General features: G+C 44.2%; 1 protein-coding gene across 1 annotated transcript in view; it reads right to left on the reverse strand.

Annotated features, from left to right (window-relative positions):
* The window catches only part of LOC141097588 (O-acyltransferase like protein-like), a 53,976-nt gene extending 41,207 nt beyond the window's left edge, over positions 1 to 12,769 (reverse strand). Inside the window, exons 1-4 of the mRNA XM_073584842.1 lie at positions 12,584 to 12,769; positions 10,441 to 10,526; positions 9,543 to 9,665; positions 9,254 to 9,453 (exon numbers count right to left, since the gene is read on the reverse strand). Coding sequence (XP_073440943.1) covers positions 9,254 to 9,453; positions 9,543 to 9,665; positions 10,441 to 10,526; positions 12,584 to 12,769 — 595 coding nt within the window. The remainder of the gene's footprint in view (positions 1 to 9,253; positions 9,454 to 9,542; positions 9,666 to 10,440; positions 10,527 to 12,583) is intronic.
* Positions 12,770 to 13,974: the final 1,205 nt, after the last annotated feature.

Consider the following 13,974-nt stretch of genomic DNA (forward strand, 5'->3'; position numbering starts at 1 on the left):
CAGCCAGAGCTACCGGACTACTACCCCTAATATCCCACATCATCCCGTCAGCCAGAGCCACCGGACTACTACCCCTAATATCCCACATCATACCGTCAGCCATAGCCACCGGACAACTACCCCCAATATCCCACATCATCCCGTCAGCCAGAGCTACCGGACTACTACCCCTAATATCCCACATCATCCCGTCAGCCAGAGCCACCGGACTACTACCCCTAATATCCCACATCATCCCGTCAGCCATAGCCACCGGACAACTACCCCTAATATCCCACATCATCCCTTCAGCCAGAGCCACCGGACTACTACCCCTAATATCCCACATCATACCGTCAGCCAGAGCCACCGGACTACTACCCCTAATATCCCACATCATCCCGTCAGCCAGAGCCACCGGACTACTACCCCTAATATCCCACATCATCCCGTCAGCCAGAGCCACCGGACTACAGCCACTAATATCCCACATCATCCCACCAGCCACAGCCACCGGACTACTACCCCTAATATCCCACATTATCCCGTCAGCCAGAGCCACCGAACTACTGCCACTAATATCCCACATCATCCCGTCAGCCAGAGCCACCGGACTACTACCTCTAATATCCCACATCATCCCGTCAGCCAGAGCCACCAGACTACTACCACTAATATCCCACATCATCCCATCAGCCTGGGGTCAGAACCAGAGCGCTGAGTGGATTTGCCCTGACTTCCATACCAATGATCCCTTTAATAGAAGCCTGGGGTGAGAATCAGAGTGCTGAGGGATTTACCCTAACTTCCATACCGGGGATCCTTTTCAGAGAGCTTGGGGTCAGAACGAAAGCACTGAGTGGAATGATCCTAACTTCCATACCGGGGATCCCTTTAGGAGAAGCCTGGCATCAGAACCAGAGCGCTGAGTGGATTTGTCCTGACTTGCATACCAATGATCCCTTTAATAGAACCCTGGGGTCAGATTCAGAGCGCTGAGGGATTTGCCCTAACTTCCATACAGGAGATCCCTTTAAGAGAGCCTGGGGTCATTACCAGAACGTTTAAAGGCAATTGCCCTGACTTCCATACCGGGGATCAATTTAAGAGAGGCCTGGGGTCAGAACCAAAGCACTGGATGGATTTTCCCTGACTTCCATACCGGGGATCCCTTTAATAGAGGCCTGGGGTCAGAACCAAAGCACTGGATGGATTTGCCCTGACTTCCATATCGGAGATCCCTTTAAGAAAGGCCTGGGGGTCAGTACCAAAGCACAGAGTGGATTTGCCCTAACTTCCATACCAATGATCCCTTTAAGAGACCCTGGGGTCAGAACCACAGCGCTGGATGGATTTGCTCTGACTTCCATACCAATGATCCTTTTAAGAGGGAAGATGTGCCTATTGGATGGAGGATGTGTGATGGGTATATGGGAACGGGAGGGGGGATTCATTTCTGTCATGTGCTCTCTGCTCCTTTTTGGGGCAGACAATGGCTGGGAGCTTATGTGGCGCCCCTGAGGCTCAGACGCCACAGAGGTACTGCACCTTCTCCTAAGGTGTAGTGCCCCACCAACTAGGTAAGTTGGGAACTCCATTCCACACTCCAACACCTGCATCCCACACACAGGATAGTTCAGTAGGTCCGCTTAGCAGCTTCAGGCTGGGGGTAGCAGAGCACCCTTTGTGGAACCCTGCTTCGTAACACGAGATGTGCTGGGAGGTGGGTGGAGTTAGTATAAAAGAAGGGGAAAGTAGAGAATAGTAGGTCAGTCTGACAGAAGGTCAGTCTGGGGTGAGTCCCAGAGAAGATCAGTTCTGAAGTTAAGTTTGAGTTCAGTTTAGAAAGAGTGCTGCAGCTGTCTCAGTGATCTGAGCCAGCTGGCACGGGAAAGAGAAGAGAAAGAGAAGGACGTAGACCTGCAACCTCAGCTTCCATAAGAGAGAGAAGGAACAGCGCGGAACGAAGGAGTAGGAGAACAGAGAGGAGTTGTGGGTTGAGAGAGTACCCTGCCTATAGGTTCTCAGCGCAAGGCCGGGGCCCGGTCCCCGAGGTTGTATGGACACTTATGGTTCTGCAGCAGACACCGGTGGAGTAGTTGGCTGTAAATGCACTACTCCCATCAAAGACTTGGGACACAACAGCAACTGGATAGAGAGCCAGGACTTCTGAGAGGGAATCCCCGATAGAGGCTACAGCTGTCTGTCATACAAGTGAGGTTCTAGGAACATCTGACAGAAGGAATTCCAGAGAACTACGGTACTGGAGTTCTTCACACTAAAAGGCACAATAGAGGAGTCGTTCAGGAAAGGCACATGTTGGCGGAGTGTTGGAGAGGAGAACCCTGACTTGCCCGGGAGGTTGATTGAGTCTCTACCCCAGAGGACACGGCACGGAGCCAGGCACCAGTGGGTACCACGAACTGTGAGTAAAGCTTTGAAACTGCAAGCCCTGGTGTCCTCCATTCATTCGCCGTTAACACCTTCAGCACCGCTACATCTGGGTACCAGCATCTATACCATTCTGCGCCTCTCCTCATCCATTGCACCTACACTGCCCTGGGACAACAGCTCCACCTGTGGGGAGCTATACCATCTTTGCTGCACCACACCATCAGTCCCAGAGGATCTGCATGCAGCGTTGGCTTACCATCTCCCTTGCCAAACACCACGGGTGGCGTCACGAACTATTCGAATAAACTAACACCATTAACATCACCGCCATTGATATTGGGCGCCCAGGGCCATGGACCGGGTCACTGCTGCTGTGACACCTTCCCCCCTGACACCGGCTTGGTACCGAGTATCCCGCTGCCCTGGGTGTGAGGGCGACCCACTTATGTTCCCGGGGATGCTAGATTTCTCCCACCATGTCAGTGTCTGCTGAGGTGTTGTCAAGTGGGAAAACTTGCTCATAGCGACCAATCACAGCTCAGCTTCTTTTAACCAGCTCTGGTGAAATGAGAGATGCTTAATGATTAGTTGCAAGGAAAACTGTTGCTCATAGCAACCAATCACAGCTCAGCTTCTTTTGAACAGCTCTGGTGAAATGAAAGATGCTTCGTGATTGGTTGCTGATATACACACACATACATACATACATACATACATACATACATACATTCAATTTATATATAGAGATGACATACCCAACTCTGTTCATCGCTGAACTCTGCTACATTGTCACTGTGTACCTCTGGACTTTCCCAGTTCTGCTAATTTGCTGGACTCTACTCCATAGCCACTGAGTATCTTCTGACCTACCCAGTTCTGCTACATCATTGGGCTCTGCTACTTTGCCACTGTGTACCTCTGGACAGTCCCAGTTCTGTTACTTTGCTGGACTATTCTCCATCGCCACTGATTACTCGGCACTGCTACATCACTGGGCTCAGCTACAAATCCTGATCAGCTCTGCTTTTCACTACTGCTTACTTCTCCAGATGCCATCCCATTAGTGCAACCTCCACAGTTCAAACTGGAGCACCCTGCTGTAACCACGTCGTCAGTCCGTGCTGCTTTGCTACATCTCTTCCGGGCTGAATGTTTTGAGGAGCCACCTTACCAGGTCAGACATAACAATACCCTTTTGGAAAAGCCCCATAAAGATGGCAGCCTTGGACGAGTAGATCACTTTTAGCAAATTACCATAGGTCTTCAGGTGAGAGGGGCCTATTTATTATTCATGGTCATCCTGTGAATGGATATAAGACTGTGGCCCTAATTTTGCCGCATAAAGCGACATCACAAGTGAGGGGCCCAACTACTGCATTGGGCCCTAAGCTGCACATCTGATGACACATGCTACCTTATAGCACAGTGCCAGGACCTATGCTCTGCGGGGGGATCTGTGCCCCCAATATTTGAGCATGCACCAGTAGACATATTGATCACCGGCATAGCAGTAGGGGGTGCAGCATCGCAGTCATCCCAGGTATGGAGTGGGGAGGTCCGTTGTGGTTGGGTACATAGAAGAAATTGTGACTCAATGCACGATGGGAGCGAAGAGAAAACCTAAACAGGATTTTAAAGTGGGGACCCGAAGCGACACATTTTTGGCGAGATATCATTAAGCACCCCCTACCGGAAGAGAATGCTAAAGAACTGCAATGTCTTAACCCAACTCAAGTCTACCCTTACTAGACTGCGTGTTATGAGTCCTTATGGGGTTTTTTTCTTGACTGACCATCCAATTCTTGGCATCACAGCAGCTAGTCTTGTGGCTCTCTGCCCTTTACCCCTCCCCGGCCCATTACCCCCATTGATCAGCATAGAGATATCCCAGCTCTGCTGCTTTATGCAGTTGTGGCCAAAAGTATTAACACCCCTGCAATTTTGTCAGATAATACTCAGTTTCTTCCTGAAAATGATTGCAAACACAAATTCTTTGGTATTATTATCTTCATTTAATTTGTCTTAAATGAAAAAACACAAAAAGAATTGTACTAAAGCCAAATTGGATATAATTCCACACCAAACATAAAAAAGAGGGTGGACAAAAGTATTGGCACTGTTCAAAAATCATGTGATGCTTCTCTAATTTGTGTAATTAACAGCACCTGTAACTTACCTGTGGCACCTAACAGGTGTTGGCAATAACTAAATCACACTTGCAGCCAGTTGACATGGATTAAAGTTGACTCAACCTCTGTCCTGTGTCCTCGTGTGTACCACATTGAGCATGGAGAAAAGAAAGAAGACCAAAGAACTGTCTGAGGACTTGAGAAACCAAATTGTGAGGAAGCATGAGCAATCTCAAGGCTACAAGTCCATCTCCAAAGACCTGAATGTTCCTGTGTCTACAGTGCGCAGTGTCATCAAGAAGTTTAAAGCCCATGGCACTGTGGCTAACCTCCCTAGATGTGGACGGAAAAGAAAAATTGACAAGAGATTTAAACGCAAGATTGTGCGGATGTTGGATAAAGAACCTCAACTAACAACCAAACAAGTTCAAGCTGCCCTGCAGTCCGAGGGTACAACAGTGTCAACCCGTACTATCCGTCGGCGTCTGAATGAAAAGGGACTGTATGGTAGGAGACCCTGGAAGACCCCACTTCTTACGCCGAGACATAAAAAAGCCAGGCTGGAGTTTGCCAAAACTTACCTGAAAAAGCCTAAAACGTTTTGGAAGAATGTTCTCTGGTCATATGAGACAAAAGTAGAGCTTTATGGGCAAAGGCATCAACATAGAGTTTACAGGAGAAAAAAAGAGGAATTCAAAGAAAAAAACACGGTCCCTACAGTCAAACATGGTGGAGGTTCCCTGATGTTTTGGGGTTGCTTTGCTGCCTCTGACACTGGACTGCTTGAAGTCTGAAGACTACCAACAAATTTTGCAGCATAATGTAGGGCCCAGTGTGAGAAAGCTGGGTCTCCCTCAGAGGTCATGGGTCTTCCAGCAGGACAATGACCCAAAACACACTTCAAAAAGCACTAGAAAATGGTTTGAGAGAAAGCACTGAAGACTTCTAAGGGGCCAGCAATGAGTCCAGACCTGAATCCCATAGAACACCTGTGGAGAGATCTAAAATTGGCAGTTTGGAGAAGGCACCCTTCAAATATCAGGGACCTGGAGCAGTTTGCCAAAGAAGAATGGTCTAAAATTCCAGCAGAGCATTGTAAGAAACTCATTGATGGTTACCGGAAGCGGTTGGTCGCAGTTATTTTGGCTAAAGGTTGTGCAACCAAGTATTAGGCTGAGGCTGCCAATACTTTTGTCTGGCCCATTTCTGGAGTTTGTGTGAAATGATCAATGTTTTGCTTTTTGCTTCATTCTCTTTTGTGTTTTTTCATTTAAGACAAATTAAATGAAGATAATAATACCAAAGAATTTGTGTTTGCAATCATTTTCAGGAAGAAACTGAGTATTATCTGACAAAATTGCAGGGGTGTCAGTACTTTTGGCCACAACTGTATATGACTTTCTCCTAATTAATTTTTTGAATTACTGATTGCTTGCACTTTGACACCTGTGCAGTCCCCGGATGAATCCGCCTGATATTAATTCATATCACGGCCAGCAGCGCGTCTCCCGAGGACATTTGTTACCGTCATTAACCTGCTAATTCTACATCTCCTCCGCCTGTTCTCCACATTACACAGACCGGAGGAGGTTTTATGCGGCTCCTCAGAGGAATTCTCTGCTTCTTACAATTTATCTTACTCTTTGTTCAGTTCTTTTTGAACAGTCGATGTCTATGGGGGTTATTCTTAGCAAAAGTAGAATTTACCCTTTCCAGTTTGCATACTTTTTAATGCACGGAGCAAACTTTGATGCGATTTTCCTGTTGGAATCATCTGTGATCAGAGAGCCAAAATGTTCTCTGTAGGTCCCAATGCAAAAAAAAAGAAAACAACTCAAAACATTGCAAAACCCGCAAATAAACCAATGGACGTGAAAGTGAGTCCACGCAAATGATCACTTTTCCACCAATGATGACCACTAGAACAAGGGACTTACATTTCGTGTTCTCCCCGGTTGCAAAATCTCAACCAGGAGGATGAATTTCGCACACCCCACTGTTCTGTTCAACGTCTATGGCACTTACAAAGCAAAATGACTTGAAACTCCTCCTGACTGTGGCCTCGCAGCTTGGAAACAACTGAGGACGCCCATTCAGGTGATCAGTGAGGGTCCCAAAGGTTGGACCACTACCAATCTAACGGTTGTCATCCACTTAGATAGGTGATAATTTGCGGAGACACCAGTACACTTTTAACTGTGCTCTGTGCCCTGAAGTCCGCCAAAAGTGTGTTTGGAGTAATAGAGGAAGTGGTGCCAAATATTGGACCCCACTTTGGCTCTTTTTACATCTCCTTATAATTCTGTGGTTCCATCACACAACGGAAACGAGAAGTGGCCTCTATGACTTATAATATGGTCCCATTGAGATTCCCAAAAGTGCGTCATGCTGTGCCCTATCATACATTACCAAATCGGCAATGGTAGCTCCAACACCCTCCAAAGTGACTGACAGACAACACTTTTAGTGTGGTCTATTCAAAAATTGGCAGCCTCTTCCCCTTCTGATCCTCATACGTTCCAACATTTCAAATAGAAAAGGTTCATCCACTTCCTTTATAGGGGTCTCTGTGTATACATATTGCCAGTGTATGTCAGCATTGCATGCCCCCAGAGTACTCCACTAAATGCATAAAATCCGGCACACAACCCTATCACCTCCTGGTAGTAGTATGGGTCGTACAGTCAGACTAACGTTAGTGATTTGTTAGATTTGATAAGTCAGGTGAAATTACTAGAATTGTGAAATTGAGGCCTCTAGTTGTACCAAGAATCTGGTAAACCACACAGAATCACAGAGCGCACTGCTGGAGCCTGTGCCAAACTGCCTGTGGAAGGGACATTAGCACAAGAACTGTGTCTCAGAAGCATCATGAAAGGGTTTTCTGCAAGCAAGCCTTACATCACCAAGCACGATGCCAAGTGTCGGAAAGAGTGGTGCAAGGCCTGTCTCTTCAGTGAGGAATCTACGCTCACTATCTGGTCTGCTGGAGAAGTCGGGGTTTGTCAGATGCCTGAAAAACTGTACTTATCAGGCTCCACCTGCTGTAATATTTAGTGGTGGAAGATGGGGAATAGTATGGGTTTTGTGTATTTTTTTAGGGTTTAGCTACTTTTATCCAGTGAAAGGTAAATGCTACAGCATACAAAACATATTACACTATTATCGATTCCAACATTGTGGAAACAGTTTGAGGAAGGCCCTTTTTCTATTCCCCATGACTATGCCCAGTGAATCATAGAATCATAGAATGTTAGAGTTGGAAGGGACCTCCAGGGTCATCGTGTCCAACCCCCTGCTCAATGCAGGAATCACTAAACCATCTCAGACAGATGTCTGTCCAGCCTCTGTTTGAAGACTTCCATTGATGGAGAACTCACCACCTCTTGTGGCAGCCTGTTCCACTCATTGATCATCCTCAAAGCAAAGTCCATAAAGAAATTAAGCCTAATTCAGCAAAGCTTCTATGCCAGATTTCTGCATGAGGTTGGGCTAAAATTTTGGACCTTATGACGTTCTCACGCCATTTTTGTCTGGCTCTGGCAAAGTGGGTGAAGCTGGGATGGGGCGTGACAATCCCCGCTCGTCAAATTCATGACGAGTGTCGGCGTTCCTACTCAACAAATCTTACTCCAGTTCCCATGCATGGAGGTGCATGCCACTTGTCTGACAATCCTGATTCATTATGAGGCGTGCATCTCTTAATCACGTGGGAGCGTCTGACTTTAGCACACCCACTCATCAAACACCAGCCTTCTTGAATTGAGGCCAGAAGGTGGCAAGTTTGGTGTGGAGGAACTAACGTCTTGATCTCAACTCAATCAACACATTTGTGATAAATTGGAACTTAGATTGCGATCCCGGTCTCTCCCCAAGATTAGGGCTGGACCTCACAGATATTCTTTAGGCTGAATTGGCACAAATTCTTATAGAAGCCCTCCAAAATCTAGTGCATCCTTCCCATTAGAGAGGAGACTTTGCACCCAGGAAAGAGGGCTCCCTCCATTCCAAGTCAACCCACATGTTTTTTTGGAATGGGATGTCCAACAAGCTCATAAAAGTGCAGTGGTCAGATGTACATCCGGCTTCTGGCTTTAGCTTGGAATTAGAGCTTGGAAACAATCACCGAATTTGACGTATTTGTGCCATTCTAACTTATTTGCTCAACTCTAGACCCATTGACTCCAATGACATTCGGCTCTGTTCGGATTACGATAGCCGGCAAATATTGCAAATACAATATTCGCCGGTGATCGTAATCCGAACCGAGTTTTTGCAAAATTTTCTAAACTCTACTTGGAATCCATTCTAGAAATATTTGGGCTGGACTTAAAAATCAAACTGAGCATGGCTTATTTATCAGTATTCCAAAACTTTCCGAATTGGAAAATCCCCGAAAACAATGTCAGGTCTGACCTGGAATTATTATTATTTTTTTTTATTTACAGAGCTGGTGCCTCTATTTGGAAATTCGAGTACTGGAGGGGACACAAGAGCGCGAATAATCTCTCCATAGTATGGAAGCACCATATGGTAGAAAATTTAATCCATACTAGTAAGTATGGGATTTTCTGTACCATTATGCCAGCTCTGTGGCCTCGGCTCAGCCATCTTCTTTCTAGTTGGTTTGTACCGGTGATATATTCTATATTCTACAGCCTCCAACTTCAGACCGTAAATGAAAGGTTTAATAAATTGCGCAATTTCAAGTGATGTCCTAAGCCGCATGTATAGTAATCTCGGGATATTACTGTGCTTCTTTTCGCTGCCGTATTCCTCCTCCGATGGGAAATTGGATTTTCCTGCAGGCTTATCGCGCTCCGGAGCCCGTTGTTTCCGATGTAAAATAATAGTCTTGCACTGCTCAAATGCCGATGAGGCTTTGAAGTTGAGAACGACGGTGTAAATTGAGCCAATTATAGGCAAGATGATGAACAAGCAGCTGAGGCACCTGCCAAAAGCAAAAGGTTATTAGGACAGAGTTATGGTCACCAAGTCGGAGTTTACAGAGCGCATGATGGACACGAGGCTCATGCTTACAGACAAATGATGGCAAACGTATCGGCAGGAAACAGACCGCGGGAACAGAACGTCTCCACCACAGTGGGAATAGTTTCATTCTGAATTACAAAACTAGGTAGAGGCTTCAAAAATGATGTCCCTCTAATATTTAAGGATAGCTGTTGAAATAAACATTAAAGGGATTATTCCAAACCCTGACACCACCTCCAGTATAATAAAATAATCAATGGTCAAATTAAGGCAAAATCTCTGAGATGGCGTCAGTGCAAAAGTTAAAGAGAAACAACTTTATTTAATTTTTATTTTGTTATGAACCAGCCTTTGCAAAGTTACACATCTTTGTAATATACTTCATTACCATATTTTGCTTCCTTCTCTACCAAATGGCATGCTGAAAATGCTGTTTCTACTGCTTTTTTTTACAAGCTGCTTTGAACTGCTGCTCCAGAAAGCATCTGTACTCAAGAACTGTTTACAAACTCTTTCCAGCTCCTCTCTTCCACACTCACACAGGGAGAGTGTTTGTAAATAGTGTCTGAGTGTGGATTCTTGCTAGAGCAGCAGTTAAAAGCATCTTGTAAAAGAGGATGAGCTAGGCAGTTAAAACAGCCCTTTCAGCATGGGGCTTGAGAAAGGGCGCAAAATAAGCGTAAAAGAAATATAAATTTGCAAAGGCTGATTAATATTTAAATTATAAAAAAAGACTCTGTAACCCAGTGACTAGCTGTTGATTCAGCTTTATATACCTCCAAAAATCACCTATGTTCAAATGAATATGTAGTTCATTTATGGCACTGGTTAACCACATTCGCAAGCTCTGGGTCACACATTGATGCCTCAATTGTGAGACAGTCTCATGATGTCTATGCACCCTGAGGATAATTAACAGTTTGACAGAGATATCGTTATGCTTTACATCTTACCCATAGAAGCCATTGCTGTAATATCTCTGCTGCTACAAGAATCTGGAACACATATCCCGATGACAAATTTTATGCCTTCCTTTAAAACAATTACAAAGGGGAAAAAGAAGAGTTGGGTTATCTAAAATCAAGAGGTAAAGATAGAGTGGACTCACATTGGGCATATTCAGTTTTGCTATTTCAGTAGCTTCATATTATACATATGGGAATTTACAAGCAATAATAATAATATCAGGAGCAGAAAAGATGTGAAGAATAATGGTTTTGGGAAGATATGGTAGATCTGATAGAAAAATGGCTCCCAAGTGCTATCATACAATTCAATGTAGGTCTGCTCTAGTGGGGAGCTCACATGCAGCCTAAATTACTGAGTCACACAGATCTCACAAGCAGCCTATATTACTGCGAGAGACATACAGACCTCACATCCATTCCATATTACAGAGATAAACACAGAGCTCACATCCACCCTTTATTACTGGAGGAGACATGCAGATCTCACATCCAGCCTATATTACTGGAAAAGAAGCGCACACCTCACATCCAGCCTTTATTACTGGGAGGAACACACAGACCTCACATCCAGCCTATATTACTGGGAGAGACTCACAGACCTCACATGTAGCCTATATTACTAGGAGAGACACCAGAGCTCACATCCAGCCTATATTACTAGGAGAGACACACAGACCTCACATCAAGTCTATATTACTGGGAGAGACACATAGGCTGGAAGTGAGCTCTACATTACTAGGGGAGACACAGAGACCTCACATCCAGCCTATATTACTGGGAGAGACACATAGAGCTCACATCCAGCCTATATTACAGAGAGGAACCCAGACCTTACATCCACCCTATATTACTGGGAGGGACAAAGAGCTCACATCCAGCCTATATTACTGGGAGAGACACGCAGACCTCACATCCAGCTTATATTACTGAAAGACACACAGACCTCACATCCAGCCTATATTACTGGTTTCAATAAACAGACCTCACATCTGCCCTATATTACTGGGAGAGACACACAGACCTCACATCCATTCTATATTACAGAGATGAACACAGAGCTCACATCCAGCCCATATTACTGAAGAAAACACACAGATCTCACATCCAGCCTATATTACTGAGAGAGAAATGCACACCTCACATCCAGCCTATATTACTGGGAGGAACAATGAGCTGACATCCAACTTATATTACTAGAAGGGACACAGAGAGCTCATATCCAGCCTTTATTACTGGGAGAGAAATGCACACCTCACATCCAGCCTATATTACTGGGAGGAACAATGAGCTAACATCCAGCCTATATTACTAGAAGGGACACACAGAGCTCACATCCAGCCTATATTACTGGGAGAGACACACAGACCTCACATCCAGCCTATATTACTGGGAGAGACACACAGACCTCACATCCAGCCTATATTACTGAGAGTGACACACAGAACTCACATCCAGTTTATATTACTGAGAGAGACACACAGACCTCACATCCAGCCTATATAACTGGGAGTGACACACAGAACTCACATCCAGTTTATATTACTGGTAGAGAAATAGACCTCACATCCAGCCTATATATAGCTAGGACAGAGACACAGAGATCACATCCAGTCTATATTATTGGGAGAGACACACAGCGGTCAAATCCTTCCTATACTACTGGGAAATACACTTCCACGAGAGAAACATCTGAAACTTGGATCTGACAGCAAAATTGCATATTAGGGAGTCTAAAAGCGAGTAAGAAATGAAAATTGCAGACATACTTTTGCAATTTTATTAACTTTAGGTAACTACTAACAAATGTAAAAATCACTTTTCTTTCATGTCAAAGGTCTCTATAGCCTTTAAGCTTCTACTACAATTGTGTCCGGAGAAAAAGACAGACATCAGCTGAAAGAAGGTCATAAAGAGTAGGGCGTTCTATGTTTCGGACTCATTTTGCCTAACTGAAGTCAGTGGCTCCGTTGGGGGCACCAATGAATCCAGTGTTTCGGGAATTCAGACAGAAAAAGGACACAGATGTGATGTGATCTCATCCTAGCTGAAAAATGTAATAACTGGATATTAAAAAAAAAAAAAGAACACCCTGAAGAACTACAATTATTGAACAATTCAGACCTGTTCCACGTGCATTTTGCAGTATTCTCCTTCAAACTTCCTCCCAGGAGCTTGAACAGAAAGACACTCACTGTAAGATCCGAGACGGTCTACATTCCCATGGATTATACCACTTCCTTGCTTTCCTAAAGCATCATACACTGTAAGAGAAGACAAGATAGATGTCTGGTCAACGATATTGTTCATAGTTGGCTGAGAACATCGTCTAGAAATCTGGTAGATCCTCCTGAGGGAAATCTTCAGAGGGATTTACGTTGTCGGTGTCGATAGTCTTAAGGCTTTAAGACATTATTTGGTCTGAGTAGTCATCTGCAAAGAATTATCAAATTATCACTCGTAGGAGAATGTGGTTTACGATTCCAAGAATGAGTAGCAATGCAAAGAATTATCACTCGAAGGAGAACGTGGTTTACGATTCCAAGAATGGTCTGCATGAGAAGCAGGAACAAGCCAAAATTAAGAGCACCAATTGAACCCTGGGCAAAGGTCTCTCCACCTCCATTATTAGGTCAAATTAAAAGAAAATTTTGTTGGAGGGGATACTGGATCTCAAGACAGTGGAAACAAAAGCATCTAAAAGAAAACTAACTAGATGTGTAGATACATGAAAAAAGAATAATACCTAAATAAATAGGGACAAGGTGAGAGGATTACTAAAAGGGTGCTCTACTGACGGCGTTGGAGAAGACCTCTTGGAGACTCATTGACCCACCGGAGAAGGGAAAGAAGATCTCAGCCAAACCATAACTATGAATAGACCTCCCCCACCAATCCCTTCCAGTTTAGGACAGGTGAAGTTTTGGTGGATTTTTGGTATTTGGTGGAGTTTTGTGGATTTTGTATAAAACATGAATTGTGTAAAGTTGATCTTAAAGGTCTCCATCATTTAATTGGATTTTCAATAACATAACAAAAACAGCAATGATGTAAATTGTTCCAGCCCTTTATTTTATAAAATCCTATTCTAATTAATTTTTATCTCTATATATTCAGAAATATTTTCTATTTAGATAGAAATGGTAAACATTCACTTTAAGGGGCATCTATCGGTAGGATTAACCCTCCTAAGCCGTCTATATACAGTTGTGGCCAAAAGTATTGACACCCCTGCAATTCTGTCAGATAATATTCAGTTTCTTCCTGAAAATTATTGCAAAAACAAATTCTTTGGTATTTTTATCTTCATTTAATTTGTCTTAACTCTTAAATGAAAAAACACAAAAAGAATTGTCCTAAAGCCAAATTGGATATAATTCCACACCAAAAACAAAAAAGAGGGTGGACAAAAGTGTTGGCACTGTTCGAAAAATCATGTGATGCTTCTCTAATTTGTGTAAGTAACAGCACCTGTAACTTACCTGTGGCACCTAACAGGTGTTGGCAATAACTAA

The sequence above is a fragment of the Dendrobates tinctorius genome, unplaced genomic scaffold (genome assembly GCF_039654945.1).
Source record: "Dendrobates tinctorius isolate UK_male_01 unplaced genomic scaffold, ASM3965494v1 ptg000085l, whole genome shotgun sequence".
Taxonomy (NCBI): domain Eukaryota; kingdom Metazoa; phylum Chordata; class Amphibia; order Anura; family Dendrobatidae; genus Dendrobates; species Dendrobates tinctorius.